This window comes from Embiotoca jacksoni, unplaced genomic scaffold (genome assembly GCF_022577435.1).
Source record: "Embiotoca jacksoni isolate LCO1_2020_lvr unplaced genomic scaffold, fEmbJac1.0.p SCAF_86, whole genome shotgun sequence".
Classification (NCBI taxonomy): Eukaryota; Metazoa; Chordata; class Actinopteri; family Embiotocidae; genus Embiotoca; species Embiotoca jacksoni.
In genome coordinates, this window is record NW_027185443.1 from 70600 (window position 1) to 89159 (window position 18560).

The following is an 18560-nucleotide window of genomic DNA, read 5'->3' on the forward strand; positions in this document are numbered from 1 at the left end:
GCAAAGGCCGAAGTGTAGGATCATGTTGTACAGCCCCCCCCCCCCCCAAAAAAAAAAGCCTTCTGGTCTCAGGTGGTTGTTAAAATAAATAAATAACATTGCACTCTCAATCAGATGACAAAATATGTCATTTCTAATTGCCCCCCAGAAACAGACATAAGCGTTTTGTGATCTGACGCCATCGTTTGTCAGCGGCACCTTCAAAACTGTCATAAATCATCTGTGTAAAACGAAGTGAACCGACGCAGACGGAGTAAAGTCTTCTATTTTAATGTGGTTGTTTACGGTTTTCTTTGTGATTGAAAGTTGAATTGAGACCGCGTTGCCGGGTGATTCTGCACTTTAACACGAAGAAGAATACAAAATAAAATAAGCTGCAAAAAGCCTGGTTTCCCCACCGTGATGTCAGCGTCCCTTTCAGCACGAGGTTGCGACTTCACTGCAGTTCATGTCCTGTCGCTTAACATTAGTCAGCCATGGTTTATTCAAACCATGACTGTGATCTTCCCACACAGTTGATGAACTTTGCCTGAACTCGGCAACAACATCAGAGAATGATCATACGAGTGTTTTCTTATTGAACATGCAGGTTGTTTTGGAAGAATCTGACCTAATATATTGTTGTTGTTTTTGCAGCGTTTTGCAGTCGCCTTTTCATGAAAGTTTGTTAATATCGAACATGTCGCAGGTGTCGCATGTCCAAATCGCACAAAAGCCGCAACCCAGCAACGCACCTACCGAGTTTGAAGCAGGTTGGACGAACGGCTGAGGAGATATCCCGAGGACAAACAGATAGACAAGAGATTTCTGAAATTACATCCTGAGATATATTATTATTAAAGTATTTCCGCAAAGCACTTTGAATTTCCTTGTGTCCGAATGCTTCTATATAAATAAATGTGCCTCTTCTTGCCTGGTCTATGAAGACTTGTTGGACAATGCAGGACAATGACAACAAACTAGAAGATTTTCCTAAGAAGCCGTACCATAATTTGTCAGGACCAAACTAGTTTTGTTTGTTGAGAACAGACATTATGGTAATGTGAATCAGTCCTGATACAATAACTACAAATCACATCTTTTAGAGGAACAGCATGTTAGTTTGCCTTCTGCCTTTGTGCTTAAGAGCCGAATGGAAATACCAGCAGGGAAATAGAAAATAAATGGGCCATCATTACTTTTGAGTTTAAAAGTTAGCATTAACATAATCGCGCACTAACTCCTCATCGTTCACCGCTCCGTCCTTTCAGCGTGCCAATTAGTCACCTGTAACTGCCATTAAAATGCTTTTTGAGAACATCCCAGCAGGCTCGGGCCTCACAGCAAACACGGCTTATTTCTCTCCGCAATGCCACTCCAGACGTAAAGAGAGGACATTAAATCAGACGCGAAAGCAATCTCGCACACGGTTTCCTGACGATGTATGTGACGCTGTTGTTTAAGAGCCACACTCGCTCGGATTCACGTCCCTCAGAAGATTTGAGATTGGAAATCAGCTGCCGCGGGAAATAAAAACGCTCTGGAGGCAAACCGTTGCAGCAGTCGTGTCGAACACACAGAAAGAAGTGCTTCACAAAAGGTTGACGCGATGTTTGGCGAGGAGTTCGAGTGTGGATATCAAAGTTATTCACGGCTGCGAGAGGCTTCTGAAAATCCTTAACAGCGACGTCCAATTAAATAATTACGCAGCAGTCCGCGCTGCCAAATTGCTGCCTGTGACCATGTGGGTCATATCAGTCGCATGACACTAGATCGAGTCCGCTTTGCCAATTCCAGCTCGGTGCAGCAGTTGATTATTTTGCCCTTCTGTTGATTTAATTCCCAGTTCTGGAAGTCTGCCAAACACCTTTCTGGTTTTGGCTTCACAACACAGTCCTTAAAAGTCTGATGCGCGGCTCTAATGACGTAGTGTCGCTCTGTGATAAGGAAGAAACTGTCTTCTTTTGAGAAACTAAAGTCACGGATGAAGTGAAATTTGGATCTCGTGATGTTGAGAGTTTGTCTTCCTAATTTATTTAATAGCCTGCATCTGAGGAAAAAATGTTGATCTTCCCAACGGCCTTCGTCTTTTTCCTCTGTGCCTTTGCATTTCCTGCATTTTGTTACCCCCCCCCCCAACCCCCCACCTCCTTTGTTAGCTTGCTAAATTCTCTAGACGCCGTCCATGTCGCCGTTACCTAGCAACAGTGTTTTTACGACTTGAACGCCAAGCCTACGATGCGTTCGACATTCCCAGTGTTGTAACTACGAGCTCACGAGTTCCATTTGAACGCAGCGTGAGCATATTAGCAACAAGTTGCCAACTCTCCGGCTACACCGCCACGTTATCGGTACGTTAAGTAACTTACGTAACATACGGTAAGTACCTAAAATGACTTATTATTACCCAACCATGACCTTTTCCTAAGCCTGACCAACTAGTTTCGGTGCCTAAACCTAAAAGCAGCTTACTTTTTCACGCCTGAACGAGGCAAAAGGTATTGTTTAATACACTGACAGGTGTATTACATGCACCTTATATGCATGTCAATATTATCTTACTACCTTTTTTTTTTTCCGCACTCACTATTCCCTGTCCGTCCTGTGCACATGATTGGTCTCAATTACCACACAGCTGTGGTTGGACTGTGAAAAGGGAGTTTTATTTTTTTATTTTCCTTCCGGGACAAACACTAAAGTAACCATGGCTGCAAAATGTTTAACCCCCCACCCCCCGCAGCTCTATTTGTCACTCTTTCATTACAGCCGTTATATTGTCCTCTCCTATCCACTGTAATTTCCAGTTTCCCCTGGCTAAAGTTTTGAGCCATAACAGACCATATTTGCATAAAATTAGTTGCTCATTCAAAATCAAGGACTTTCACAATATTCCCCCTGACATCAGTGTGTTGAAAATCAAAAGCACTAATGACTGGTTGATTGTTTAAGCACTGATCAAGTCCCTGCAGTAAGAAAAAAACAATAAGATATAAAACTGTGAGGGAGGTTTTTTTGAAAACAAGCTGTGAGCAATCAAACAGCAAAAGTCTCAAAAGTACCAAAGGCAGACACCTGCTTAAAAACATGAATTCAAGTTTTTTTTGAAGGATTAATTATGATCATTTTTAGACTGAATAATGAGTCATGTCAACACTCCTGACATGTAACTGAACAGGGCAAGTGAATTGTGATTTCAACTCCTATTAATAAATAAACAAAAATATATAATTGTATAAATGATGTTCCAAATCTATTTTGACCTTTCTAACAGAATTGTGCAAATATTCATGCGAATATTTATTAAAGAACAAACCGTTATTGAGGTGCAGTGACTTCTTAAGTGTAATACCAATGTAAAAAAAAAAAGTAAAAAAAAAAAGTAGGGTAAGTGTATGTCGCCTATAGTGCGTATATAAGTGTGCATAATAAATACCATGCATAACCATGCAGTCTTTCCCTCTAATGCATTTCGGAAAACATGTTCTATACCTGCCACATCACAATAATTAGAAGCAGTGCTGCAGCTGTAATCATGTTTAACTCTATTAAAGAATTATGGCCCCTTTTTGATTTGTAAAATCCCACTCCATTTGATTTAAAAGGTGGGAAAATAATGACTTATTCTGCATCCCTCCGCCCCTCCCTTATCATCCAGGCTTCTATTTATCTTCTATTTTTGAGGGTCACGGGGGACAAAGACCTGTTGAGGGTTGGAAGGAGCGGAGCCAATGAAAGAGGCGAAAAGGCGGGGACGGGTCCCTCACGGTGAACACGCCAGTCACTACCAGAGAAAGTAATCCCGTTATTGGCACCACACCGCAGGACGCGCTCTCCAACGGATCGCTATCGGACGCGGTGAGAGTTGGACTCGAGCACCCCGCCGATTGTTATTCAAGCGCACGGAGCGCGTGTGGCCAATCGCTCCTCGTTGCGCGCTGGATATGGATCAGGACGCCGCGCGCCTGCCTGCTGTCTCCCGCGGACAGGCTGCACTCCGCGGCGCATAAACGGCGCCCAAATGAACCGCAATCCTACCGGCTCCACCGGCGTGCAATGGCTTAACAGGAGAGCCATGAGTGTCCGGACGGAGGACAGCATCACCTTGTGCCAAAGGGCTCTCCAAATCGTAACGGAACTTTGTCTCACGGGACACGTAGACAGGGAGAAATGTTCGGATATATTCCCGCTGGAGAGCAACATACCAGGTAAAGGACACGCAGGTAAATAGAATAAATCATTATTATCTCACGTCAGTTCCCTCAATTAATCACTTTCCTCTGATCTTCTGGAAATAGAGACACCGAGTAGTTGCAGCCTTTTGAAAAAAAAAAAAAGAAAGCTAAACTAATCATCAACTCTCACTAGTTAAAACTTTATTATAACACTTGGTTTGGTTTATTTCGTGGTGTTGAACTGCTCTGAGTGTTTATGTAGTCTACCTGTTACGCATCTTGCTGCAGCTCAGTCCACACTGATGAAATAGCAACAGGTGGGAAATAGACTGAGGGAATGATTCCCCTGTACCCCTATCGTCTTTATTTCCTTTTTCACTTCTCAATCTGTAGAATTTATTCAATGTGTGATTAACCAGTTTTGATTAAAAAAAAAAAAAAAAAAAAAAGCTGCATGTATGACATGAATTAAGCTTGTTAAGAGCAAATTTAGCATTTTTATATATCAGCAGGAACAGGAAAAGTGAGCAGAAGGAGCTCAGACTGATGTTTTTCCTCTTCATGTGATTTTCTTGATGCTACGTGGCTCCTCTTGTATGACTTCATATTGTCCTGCGTTATCAAACAGGTGCATAATGCTGCCCCCTCTTTCTTACAGCTTGCTTTTCTCTCCTTTTTTTCTCCTTCTCCCGTGCATGTTTGTCTGTCATATTTTGTCCCTCGCCTGCTTCCCCTGTCCTCTCTATTCTTCATGTCTCCCTCTCCGGGGTCTCTCCATGGTTACACCGTAGACATCTCTATTAGCCTCCTTGCTGTGGTCGTGGGTTTCTGTGGCCTCGCCCTGTTGGTAGTCTCTCTCTTTGTCTTTTGGAAGCTGTGTTGGCCCATTTGGAGGAGCAAGGCTCTGTCGGCGCACGCCGAAAATGGCCTGCGCGCGGGTTTCCCCGAGGCGCCTCCGCCCAACTCCCCGACGGTCACCGAGTGCAAAGTGGCCGAGCTGGAGAAGAAGTACCCGCTGGAGGTGAAGGTGAACGGACGGAGCACGGTCAAGCTCCTGGAGGCGGCCATGAAAATCAGCCAGACGTCTCCAGACATCCCTGCTGAGGTGCAAACGGCCCTGAGGGAGAAGCTGACCCAGCAGGCTAAAATCCAGAGACAGACCACCGAGCCGACCTCCTCCTCCAGGTACCCTCACATGAACCCGCTGCAGTCGCAACCCCTCCCAGTCTCCCCTCTGCATTGAGGACATAGTAACGATGGCAAGCTATTTATACACGGCGTGTATCTGGCGCCGACAACCACGGCACAATGGTAGCGTTTTCAGTGCCACTTTGGTCGGCGTCCTCCGCCCCTCCTGCAGTACAGAAGCAGCTCACACAGTGCAAAAAAAAAACACGTCCTGACAGTTCGTGACAGCGGCGCCACTGTCCTCGAGGTAGTTTGGCACGTGTCGTGCGGATCGTCACCGACTGGCTGGTGACCTTGACATGGCGTTGCGCAGAGCAAAATATCTGATCCCGTGGCGTCGCTGACACGTCTTCTTGCCGCAGTTCCAACCCTGTAATCGCTCCAGTCAAACTGCTGTGATTTTAGCAGGAAGCAACCCCGGTAATTAAACAATCAGCTCTTGCTTCTTTGTGTTTTCCAGCGCTGCGTTCGAACCAGAACGTCCATAATTAGCGTTGCTGTGGGGTGGGAGCTGTCATGGCGGAGGTTTGGTTTCTCGTGAGCGGCACCAGGCAGCTGTGCTCAGTATCTCAGAGGAAGCCGTTATTGACGTTTGCTTTTCGTTTGTGTCGTTAAGGGCACGTTCATTAAATGATTTTGCGGCCGGGGTCTTGATGAATTATACGCCCACCGGTGATGCAGAAAGGCCAAGTTAAAGATTACGACGCCCACTCTCTCAATCCTTCCACCTACTTTTTTTGACGGTGAGGGTTGGGACAATGTGGCAGCGATGTCATTGATTATCTCTTTTCTTTTTTTTAAATGAGTCCAAAAACACCTTCAACATAACTTAAAAAGCTACTTTTAGTGGGGAAAAAAAGAGGAAAACTTAACACCCTGTAGCTTAGTGAAGTTACAGATATGATCCTGTTTGTTATCAACTCATGAATCGTTGAAGAAAATGATGGTCGTTGTAATATTTTTATGAGTTGTGTTTACCAGCAGGCCAACGAAACCAGGGGTTAGACGTAAGCGCAGTAGGAGTGCAACCGTAGATTGTATATTAAAGTGAACGTAGCTTCCAGGTCTAAAAAACGAGGCCGATACAGAAGTGCCATGAAGTGCAATACCACCGAGGACCACTAGAGGTCGGCTCCAAAAAGCCTCCGTCTCCATACACTCCCATTCAACTTCTCTCAGGAAACACAAAGTCAACCATTTTTTTTTCTCACGCTATTTCAGTTTTGATAACTAAAGTCATTTCTTCTCATTAGTTTTCTGGCGGTCCATCTGAAAATTCATTAATTCGAAATTAAGCTTCAAAAAGTTGTGTTTTTTTTGGGCCATGTCTGTTTGGTGGGTTCAGGTTTCCACTTTTGGTGGGAGGGGCTTAGCGTCCTTGCGTTTCCAATCAGGTTTGAGTCAGATCCACAAATTTGAGAAGCTAGAAGCAACAATTTGGCATCAAAATAGTTTCAATAATTTCCGATTTCAGCTCTAAAGCACGGACAGCCAGAAATGTTGACGCCGTCTTGAAAGCACACAATAAACACGAGATGTTTTAGACGCTTGGAGATTATTTTGAGAGATTATTTTTGGGGAAAGCATAAAATCCCAGCATGATTTTTTTCCATCAACATAATCCATGAGATATAAAAAAAAAGAAAAAAAAAAAAAAGGCATTTCAATTCGGAAAAACCCAAAGCGCCTTCAACTTTTGCAGCGTGTTGAATCTATTTGTAACTTTCTAAGTTTTAGGAGTCAGGAAGAAGAGAGATGAAGATTTGGGTTGAGATTGTGTCGGAGGGGTGAAAGAGGATTAAAAACTGACGACACAAACCACGAGGAGTAAAGATTGTACTAATCTATGTTCAGTTAGTTAGCGTTCGCCGTGTTTTTGGTATTTCAGGCATTTATTTCTCATTTTCTTTGAGGTTTATGCGTGGCTCCGAAACAACACCCAGGCCCCTGTGTCGATAGCAAAACTTGAGTGTAGTATTTAATCTTCGGCTGCACTTCCTGCGCTGTGTCGTTTGTGCCACGGCTGTCAGTTCACTGCGATTGTCTTACTGTCAGAAAGGAGGAGGGCCAGTTGCTAGGTGACGAGATTGGCGAGCCAAACACAGCCGTGGTTTTCTCACAAAGATGTCAACTTCACTGAGATTTGCAGCATGCAGGTAATTCGTATAAAAACTTCAATCTAAAAGGATGGACATGTTTCTTTTCATTTCCTAAAGCAACAGACAGTGGTGGCAAAAATCAGTTGTGATTTTAAAGGTGCCATATTGTATAAATTCAGATTTCCATTCACTTTTTTTTTTTTTTTATTATAAGGCAGGTACTGCTATGTAAATACTGTGAAAGTGTCAAAACGCTTTGTCCAGAGAAACACACAGCCTGTATTCAGCGACTGTGCTACTTGGACTTCCTCAAGTTTGTGATGTCACAAACCCACACTCACGTCATATATCCGCCCTCAGCACAGACCACTTCTCAACCTTTTAAGTGGGAAAAAAAACCCAGAGCGATCATTTCTTCGTGGAGCTAGCAGGCTACAAGACCTGTGATTGGCTTGGGCATGTGTCACTTACAAAAGAGTCAGCCAATCAGAAGAGAGGGTCCTCGATATAACTGTGCCTTAAAGACACAGACACAAAACAGCCTGTTCTTGGCAGAGCTGCGGAGAGAAGCTCAAAAGAGGACATGCAAAACTCTACTGAGGTGGTTTCTGGTACTTAAAAGCACAAAAATAATTTCTTTTTTGATATCAAGGTTGGAAATAAAACACAGGAAAAGTATAACATATCGGACAATTAATATTATTTGGTACTATTTGCAGGATAAAACCAGCCATTTCCAATCAAAACGATGTGTTGGATTTGCCGTTGTGTCCTTTGGGTGTCTAAAGAAAAATCAAGGTTGGGATGTCTTCATTTAAATAACAAACTTCACAAGGCTCAAAAGGACATTATTTCAATTGGGAAGTCAATTGTGAAAATCTTTAGCTCTTTCCGGTTCACACGCATCAAGCATATTTACTCTGTGATCTTCGTGTCATTCCTGGTCGGTGGGATTGGCTTATAGAGCTACAGTCAGTTTGGGCCTCAATTAATGCGGCACTGCTTTATATCAGGGGAGCGTCGGGTGTTTTTTCAATCAACATTTCATACTTCTGTGCTTTTGGTGCTTTGTCTCGAAGACAAAAGACCAAGCGAGGACAGTGTTTCGAGCTGTTGAACCAAACTGTAACGTGAGCGCCACATCATTATGCCTCATGGTCTTGAGATGTAGTTCTCTCCTGACAAACCATTAGAGCCCATCATAACAAAGCCACTCATGCATAACACCGAACCCTCTTGAGACATTTACCAGATGCCCTCTACCCTTTTCAACAGGCACAATTCATTCCGGCGCCACCTGCCTCGTCAGATGAATGTCACCAGCTTCGACTTCAGCATGGACACGGCGCCTCTCCGCCAGTCCTCCACGGCGAGCATCGGAAGAATAAAACCCGAACTCTACAAGCAGAAGTCTGTGGACTCGGAGGACGAGGCCAGAGAGCCCGTGGAGACTTGCGGGAAGCTCAGCTTCTCCCTTCGGTACGACCACGAGGAGCAGGCCTTAGTGGTGAGAATCCTCAAGGCCTTGGAGCTGCCGGCCAAAGACTTCACGGGCACCTCGGACCCGTACGTGAAGATCTACCTGCTCCCCGAGAGGAAGAAGAAGTTCCAGACGCGCGTCCACCGCAAGAACCTCAACCCCATGTTCGACGAGGCCTTCTGTTTCCCCGTGGTGTACGATGACATTTGCAACCGCAAGCTGCATTTCAGCGTCTACGACTTTGACCGATTCACGAGCCACGATATGATCGGCGAGGTGGTGGTGGACAACCTCTTTGAACTCTCTGACCTTTCCAGGGAGGCGGTAGTGTGGAAGGACATTCACGCGGCAACTACGGTGAGTTGGCGTTCACGCAAAAGACGCGGCCAAAATGCTCACAAATGTGGATGTTGTTGCCGTGCAAACGAAGCTTTGGCGCTGTCGCAGAGAAAATAACTCGTTTTTAGTTGGTTTTTTTTTTTTTAGAAAGGTCTGATGAAGAAATATTGTACTTGTTCATTTCTGAGACTTCATTAACACGCTTCCACGAGAGAGGCAGGTGGATCACAATGCATAATTCAAATGCTTTGGGAAATGCATTACATCAAGCCAAACACCCACACGCATTTCTCCAGAAACTGCTGGGTAATCTGCAGACGAAAATAAAGCAACAGAGAGTAAAAAAAAATATCCAACGCCAGATCCAACAACAGCTAAACCTCTAATGAAAGCAAACAAACAGCCACTGCAGATAGTTTGTCTTTGTTTTAATACAGAATGTTTCCATTGTGATAAATATCCATTCACTGTTTCCAGGTTCCACTTCAGCGCCTGTGGACTAAATTATAGTTCAAGGCAGAACTATAAATGTAGTTTCAGACCGACCTAACTGGATGATATTCACTTGCCTTTTTATATTGCTAGTACATTCAAACTCAAGAGACTTCCTGCAGTTTACTTTCGCGACAATCATTTTCCCTCTGAGCACGAAGGCGATCACCTTTTCAGTCCTATTTGTAAGTCAGCCGGATATTTCAGCTCCAGAGATATCAGTGAATTTTTGCCGTCTTCAGCTGAAGAACAAGCGAAAAGTTATTATTGATTTTTGTAACATCGTGAAACCGGGGAATTTCTTAACATTTCTGCTACTTCTCTCCTCAACTTAATTTGGTTAAACGCATCTCACGATGGTTCATGCCTTGGATTCTGGGATCATTTCATCCCGAGTGTTGATACACCCGAGGGCAGCTTCATGGATTTTCGCTGAGACCTAGGTGTTAGTTTACAGTGTGAGAGAGCTTTTATGGCGCATTTCGCTTTTCCAAGAATTGAAGGGTGGAAGGTAGAGCTGCTCATTTGACCGGAAAATAATAACATTTTTTGTTCTACGATAGTTATACAACTTACAATACAATGAGAACTGCAAGGCCAACAAAACGAAGCAGTATTGGATCAAAGTTTGTTCAGATACTGAGAGAATTTGCAGATGCTGCACTGCTTTCTAAACATCTATTGAAGGCTTTAAGTCCCCCCCCCCCCTCCAAAAAAAAAAAATGCTTTTATTCAAAAGTAAGATGTTGTTCTGATGCATTTTGCCGATTTCCTCTTTGAAATTTGAAAATACAGCATTTTCTAAATTACAAGAATAGGAATATTTAGGTTTGGTAACACGGTTATAAAGAACTACAACTCACCTGTTGTTTGGACGAGAAGCAAAAAACACTACAAGCTTTTAGCTGAATCTATTAAATTACAAACATTTTGTGGCCACAATCTGACAATCAATACTGAAATTTCTGAAATAACACGCTGACACTCACCACTTTGCTCGCCAGCACATAAATCTGAGCAGACTCAAATGCGACTAATCAGATATGGATTGAAGAAGGCAGCCGCTCCGTGAGGTGAACATCCTCACGATGTCGATGTTTAACAGACACTAAAACATAAAGTACAGCTGAGGGTAACGTTTTTTGGTCAGAAACTATAATATTGTGCAAATCAAAAATGTTAACGTTTGATGAAACGTCAACTGTGGTGGTGCTTACAGACGTATTCCAACGGCGGTCAGGTTTTTACCTCGCTCACGTGTCCACGTGGCGTTTTCTTTTTTAGACGCTACGAGACTTGTCACGAGTAAAAAGAAGCTGCCGACACCTCGGCGGAGCATTTCCACCTTTTAACTGCGGCGACAGTTTAACGGTGACAGCCAGGCTTTCATTAGTCACACACCTGAAGAACCTCCTTCTCCGTGTCATCAAACTGCCAGCTTGAACTGCAGGTATTAGCAGCAGAGGGCTGCAGGCAGCAGCAGGGAGTAGCTGCTCGTCATAGATCAGCACCAACAGCTCCTCTCATCAAAGTCACATAAAAAAGAAAATCCCCCCCCCCCCCCCCCCCCCCAAGAAAAAAAAATGACGATTGCCTTTAAGTAGACAGCAACACGTGCAGAAAAAACACCACCTGGACATGTTACCAAGGTTACAAACTGTATTTTCATTGGAATGGGAAAATTGAGGGACTTGACCACCATTACATTTTTATTTATTTTTTTTACTGCTCCTTGTGGATTAATTTAGGTTTTTATTGCTTTTTTTCCTCATTATGATAACGTCTATCTGACTGTTTTAATTCTGAAGAATTAGAATAACTAAATGTTAAGTTCAGGTGCTTATTCTTCACATGAGGCTGCTACATCGTGCTGATGAAATGCTCAGTGCTTGCTACAGCCTCCTTTATATGCTGACTGTTTACTCCTTTGGCATTTGTATTCACAGAATTCACCCGGAGCGTTTAAAATGGTCTAAATGCACTCTGCTATCTTTCTTCTTCTTTTTTTTTTTTTCATCCCGCAGGAGAGTATCGACCTGGGAGAGATCATGTACTCGTTGTGCTACCTGCCCACAGCGGGGAGAATGACCCTAACGGTCATCAAATGCAGAAACCTCAAAGCCATGGACATCACAGGCTCTTCAGGTAACCTGAGGCAAAAAGCCGGGTTCATAAATTAAAACTCGGTTGGAATGAGGCAGCAGGTGGCCACTTTGAATGGAAATAGGAAAGAGACGCCAGTAAAAGTCTCAGCTGCTCTTTTACCTGTTAAAAAAAAAAAAAAAAAAAAAGCGAGGAGTGTTCGGTATCCCGTCGACCTTCGGCACCGCTGAATGTTAAAACGCGGGTTCGGGAAGACGTCGAACGACGCTTGTTCGATCCCAGTCAGCCGTGATTTCAACACGCGTGTCTCCACAGATCCCTACGTGAAGGTTTACTTGATATGCGACGGACGCAGGTTGAAGAAGCGAAAAACGACAACCAAGAAAAGCACACTCAATCCGGCGTACAACGAGGCCATCATCTTCGACATCCCGCCGGAGAACGTGGAGCAAGTCAGCCTGTCCATCATGGTGATGGATTACGATCGGTCAGCTGCGCCGCCGTATTGTGTGCATGCGTACGGGAGAGTCTGGTGTTTTTTTTTTGTTTTTTTTTGCGTTGCAGGTCTTTCTAGAAGCTCCGAATGTGCATTAACGTGTGTGTTTTTAACCCCCCCCCTCCCCCCTCCCCTCCCTTCCTCCACCCCCCCGGCAGGGTCGGACACAACGAGGTGATCGGCGTGTGTCGCACCGGGCCGGACGCCGAAGGCCTTGGACGGGACCACTGGAACGAAATGCTGGCGTACCCGCGGAAGCCCATTACTCACTGGCACGCTCTGGGAGAGGTACAGACATCTTCTACTTTATCGATTTCATTTTTTATTCCACACTGTTTTGTTCCCCCTTCTTTTTTTTCTCTCTCTCTCTCTCAAAGAACTCACATTTACAGAGCTTGCTGCAAGCTCCTGAATGTGACATTGACTAGATTGCGCACGATCCCCATCAGATTTTTCTGGATGTCCTTCCAGCTTTGTCCTGCCGAGCTCCTCCCTCTCCTCCTCCACGTTATGTTTGTCTTTTGATTTGATTTTTGATTTTGATTTTTTTTTTAACAAACAACCAAACATCCAATGCTGTGAAAAACTAGAAAATCTGATGGAAATTTTTTTTTTTAAATAGTCCAAATATTCTGTCCGTTTAGTTGTTGAAATCATGTATTATTACTTTAATAATAAAAAACAATTTGCTTGAAGGGATGTTACCAGTTTTTGGCTAATTTATTAGCCGTCTCGCTAAAAGTCAGGTGAGAAAATCAATTTCATCTCTGTGGGCTCAGCGCAGAGACGGCGAATGTGTTTTTCTAGAAGGAAACAGCTGGCTTGGCTTTATCAAAGCTGATCGCCGACACTGTCTGACTGCAACATGTTGCGTGTCAATTAACACATGTAGAAAAAAAACAGACACATTTAATGAGCGGTTAAGCGTGTGAACGGTACCGGTGACTAATACACACGCTTAATAAGATGCAAAAGTGTGACGAAAAGACGAGTTTAAAATTCGCTGGAAGGCTTTTTGCCAGAAGCCAGCTGTTTCACTACAGTTAATGTAATTTCATATTTTTACATGTTTTTTTTTCCTCTTTTGCCACACCTACTTCCCACCTGACGAATAGGAAAACACAGGTGATTACACGTTTTCAGTGGTAAAAAAAAACAAAAAACTACTTCATGCTTTGATGAAAACTGTGATCATAGGCACACACACACAAAAAAAAAGAAACGTATTCTCATTTTAAACGAGTTCTCGACAGCCTGAGTTGTTTTTTTTCCTTTATTAAAGACTATGGATCTATTCTTTGGGACGCTTTGTGCAGTGGGAACAGAAGGGACGTCTGCTTAGTCAACAAAGCGGCAGGAGACGGGAGCTCTAATAAGTACTTGTAAAGCCCATCGTGTGTGACAAGCTGTATGAAATGAATACGTTTTCAGACGATACCAAGCGCACACATAAACGGCAGAAAAGTAGATTACTCCGAACTCTTTGTGTGTTTCGGGACGACCCTGACTGGGCAAAATCTGCCTATGATCACAGAGAAATACCTGCTTAGTTACCATTAAAAAAAAAAAAAAAAAAAAAAAAAAAAAAAAATGCCTCTGTAAAGTTGTGTCGCTTTGTGATGTTTTACCTTGCAGTGGCCGGGAAGAGCAGCAAGCTTTGAGAGTCAAGGTTCGTGTTCTTCGCCCAAAACCTCGGCAGACACCCTGACGGCCGCGGGCAGAGCGATCCCGGCGCCTCTGTAAGAAACCCAGAAGTTTTGTTTAGAGTCACCGAGAAGCCGTGTCTTATCGATGAGAAAGCATGACAACCACTGAATTCTTTTTCTTTTTTTTTCTCTCATGCCGTGTGGTTGTACTTGACCTTTTGTGTTTATTCATCTGAATGCAACTCTTTTCAAGTTGTCTACAGAGCTGCCTATGCACAGCACTCACCGTTGGGTTTCACACATTCGTGCTCGGCAAAATACTCCAAGGTTGTTGTTGTTTTTTTTTTGTTTTTTTTTTTTGCCAAACATCCACACAGGCAACGTGATTCACCGCCGTCTGTATCGACCTTTTCAAACAGCGTTTTCTTTTTTCTGGCCCCCGGAGTTCTTTTAGCGCGTCAAGCATTTTCCTCTGAAATGGCACAAAGTTAAAGGGCTACGCCGCTCGGTGCCACGTTTACTCGATCAAAAGAAACAACAACGACAACAAGAAAAATCCAGTGAGTGCCCGTCTGGGTTGAAGGATGCGGGGGAGCTGAGCGTCGATCGAGGGCTGGGGAAACCTCTCAGATAAAGCCCTCGGTCACAGCTGTCGCAGACGTGTCAAACGGTAGCGGACACCTGTAGCAAACGTGTGCACAGAGACATGAATCAAACACAAAATTAAACCAGGCTGAACCTTACAATAAAAACTAAAAGTGCTATTTACTTTTGTACACGAGAACGACGCAGTTTGTCAACTCTGACAGGGAAAAAAAACAAAACAAAAAAAACACACGTTTTCCACGCGTGACCGCGTTTACGACACGTTTAGCCACACGCATGATAACGCGAGGAAAATATGTGGACAGTTTTTCACGTGGGAACCGACGTGAGCTTTTGCACATGTGGAATTCATGTGTTGTTGTTTTTGTTTTTTTTCTGCAAGGTAAGATACTAAAATTCTGCCTGGAACATGGTGCTTTATCCTCATGATGTTGTAGCAATCAACTGCAGATTTAAGTCCCGTTAAGACGTTTTAAATGGAGTCAGCTGAGAGCGTCAAAGAGTCGGTTATTGTCAGTCAACTTATTATCTTAAGCTGAGACACGACAGGTGAACATTTTCACTAAGACAGTTTTTGCATTATAGATTTTCAGAAAACTGTATGCTCAAATATGCAAATGAGGCATTATCTACCGAAGTACGTGCAAATTTACATACTTTTACCGAACAGAAATCTGACCATTGATTAAAGCCAGGTTCAAAATTCTTGTTTTATTTGGTTGGCATATTAAAGTTGAAGGTTTTTACTGAGAGGATTTTTTTTTTTTATATATATATCGCTCTGTAATACTCAACTGTCAACAGCCATAAAAAAAAATTAAAAAAAGAAAATCTATTTTCGCCATGTATTTATTTAGAAATAAATAATGAATGAATGAAGAAAAACTCCTATTGAGAAAAAAAAAAATCTCAATGATTTATTTTCTTCTCATTCTGTGTCAGAAATCTCAACTTCAGTAGCACTTACACACGTCAAACTTTCCCATTTTATCCAAATCTATATCCTGAAGCTTTTTACACAGGGGTTTGTTCACATCGTTTAGAGCCTGATTTATATTACAGTTCATACACGCTAACAATAAGGGAATGTACAGATGCAAATATACCAAGCGTAATCAAATAAGACACCTAAAGGTCTATTTTGGAGGTTTCCTTTCCACTAGTCTGAAAGAGGACACGTTATGGAAGCAAAAATAGACCACAATCTAAAAATGTACGTGAAAAAAAAAAAAAGATGCCTTTGCCTGAAGTGTCCCGTCTTAATTAACAAGCTAGCTGCTGCTGATGAAACCTGCAAGTGACAGCTGTCAATCCAGGCGAGAAAAATTCGAAGCTGGCTTGTTGTTGTTTTGTTTTTTTTAAATTAAACGGCAACTGAAACTTCACCGTACAACGTTTCCTCTTCGATTATAAATTCAGGGAAATTATAATCCACACAAAGAAGTTCCACACACATCCATGCATTTGCAGATGTTATGTCTATTTTCACATGAAGCCATATGGACTTAAGTTCAGTGCATCAAACACAGAACACGAACTCAGCTCCTCCTTCTATGTGAGTAATAAGGAACTAATAAGAAACCGACATAGCAAATAGAAAAAAGGCAATGTACTGTTATCTGACTTGCACACACACATGCAGTTAATGTTTCCCCCCCCTCCTGCTTTGCCCTTAATATATATAAAAAAAGAAATATTTTTACATGTAGCATGCCTGTCACCACTTAAAAAAAAAAAAGAATTATTGAGGGAAAATGTGAGTAATGATGTTAAGAGTATTTCAAATTTTGAACTTTGTGTTTACAGTTGTATATATATATACTTGTCACTGGCACTGTTTGTATATATTGAAAAGTGAAATCTAAGAAACGTTGTCGTCAATTTATGGAACTAGAGACATCACAATGTATTTCTATTGTTTGGTGATTCTTTGAGCAGCTCAGACTTGTAATCGAGTGACATTTATACACGTTCTGTGATAGTTGTGAACAATTAGTCCAACTGGGAACCCGGTGAAGCCGACTCTACCTTATCAACTTATTCCATGTTTAGGAGTTTAGAGCTTTGAGCTGTATTTGTTTGCCTATTGGTTGAATCTATATCGAGCAAGAACAACTACCGTCATGATGTGTACAGTTTGTGATAACTTTTGTAACAATTTAAAGTAAGCATTTGGGATATAATTTATTGTATCTGTTTGTATTTTAACAACATAAATAAAAAAAAAAAATGAAGGGTCACAGCATGTCTCTGTCTGAGGAGGAAATAGATGAAGAGGTTCAGTCTTACAGCGGCCGCAGGAACCTAAAGGGACCAAAAGGTGTCGAAAGTGAAGGAGATCCGACTCCTTATGAAGCGGGTGATCAGGCCGGTTATTTATTCCTGATGACCCCTTTCACCCCAGGCATGTCAATCAAACCAGGCATGCTCCCAAACATAAGCTCCGTTTGAAGCCTAATATCTCATTAATCACGGAGTTATTTTCAGAAGGACCACCAGAACACTGATCGGACCACTGAGTTTTACCCCCCCCTCCCTAGTGGCCCTCGGTGGTATTGCACTTTGAGGCAGTTCTGCGCTGGCTTCACTTTTAAGACCTGGAGACGACACCCACTTCTGTATAGTCTTTGGTCACACGTAACCCAGACAATGGTCTCCTCAACCTAACCACGTGGTTCCGGCCATTGCTCTGCGGCTATTAAACATTCACACGCGGCTCTCGGTTAACACACACAGGCAGAGTCCACTGGTCAAAATGGTGCAAACACAGGGAGGTGAAAATCGACTAGACGCTCAGGCTGCGAGTGATAACAGGACGTCGCTCTGCCAAAAGCTTCACACCTGTCTCACACCGAGTAAACCGGTTCCTTTAATTACGGTCCCGTCACGACCGCTGCTTCCCTCTGCTGCTCTTTTTCTTTGACTCTTGTCTGATGCAGCCCTCGTGATTTCTCAACACGCTGTCAGGACAACAATAAGAATAACTTTCTCTTCGGAGCGGAGAGCAAGCAGCATTGTTGGATAATTGCTCAAATCAAAATGTCTCGGACTCTTTCAGAGTGACAAACAGCGTGAAATAAAGCAGCAGGGAGACGATATTTCTTCGTTCGTTCGTTTTTGTTTTTTGTTTGTTTTTTTCCACAAACGCAGAGCTGCGTTTCATTCTGTCGTCTTTACTTGTAAGCGGGATGATAAAGAAGCCGCCGTCAGTCTCCAAACACTTGTTTGGCACCCCGGCTGCATCCTTGAACCACTGCTCTTAATAAATGTTATATAACTTCCCATCTGAGCGACACAAGGTTTGTGCTTTTCAAACCTTTAAGACAAAAAGAAAGAAAGAAGGATCCCTCCTTTTCAAACCTGCGTGTGTTTGATGGTTGAAAAATGAAGAGGATTTTGATCTCGCATGCAGCGCGACACGAAGCATAACTTCCTTTTGATCCACACTATAGGACGGCGTTTGTTTCATTAGTTTCCTTGGCAATGAAAGCTGCCCACTCTCTGTCTGCCAAACCCGTATTTAGAGTGGACTCGTAGCCTCGGTTAGCGGCGGCTAATGGCTGCATGTGGTGATGATGCATGTAATTAAACCGTTGCCGTTTCCTGGATGCTTGTCTGAGCTATGTGTTTAACACCTCTGCCCGGATGAAGACCGGAGAGGGGATTGGACGTTATTTGTGAGGAGTTGTCGATCCCAGTTATAAAATCGTCAACATGGAGATGATATCAAATAAAGATAAGCTTCTTTCACTTCTTGTTTAAAAAAAGAAGAAGAAGAAAAAAAAAAAAAAGGCCTCTTTGTAAGACTTTAATGAACCATCGGTGGCTCATCAAAGAGCCTGAGTGCTGGCGCCGTGATTTCATTCATGATCAAATATTCAGTGCATTGCAGACAAAGTATTTTTCTTCGTATTAATTGAGACCAAGTCAAGTGGAGTTACAGAAAATCAGGTTGATGTC

The 18560-nt window shown here is 43.0% G+C and overlaps 1 protein-coding gene across 2 annotated transcripts; it reads left to right on the plus strand.

Annotated features, from left to right (window-relative positions):
* The first annotated feature begins 3764 nt into the window (after window positions 1-3764).
* On the plus strand, window positions 3765-17681 carry syt10 (synaptotagmin X). 2 transcript variants are annotated; one of them, XM_069139867.1, is made up of 7 exons: window positions 3765-4199; window positions 4943-5336; window positions 8714-9275; window positions 11774-11894; window positions 12168-12339; window positions 12507-12636; window positions 13984-17681. In XM_069139867.1, the coding sequence occupies exons 1-7, from the start codon at window positions 3998-4000 to the stop codon at window positions 14089-14091; spliced, it is 1689 nt and encodes a 562-aa protein (XP_068995968.1). In that variant the 5' UTR covers window positions 3765-3997; the 3' UTR covers window positions 14092-17681. The 2 variants fall into 2 exon arrangements, with proteins under 2 accessions (XP_068995968.1, XP_068995969.1); XM_069139868.1 differs by having other exon boundaries at window positions 3765-4184.
* Window positions 17682-18560: the final 879 nt, after the last annotated feature.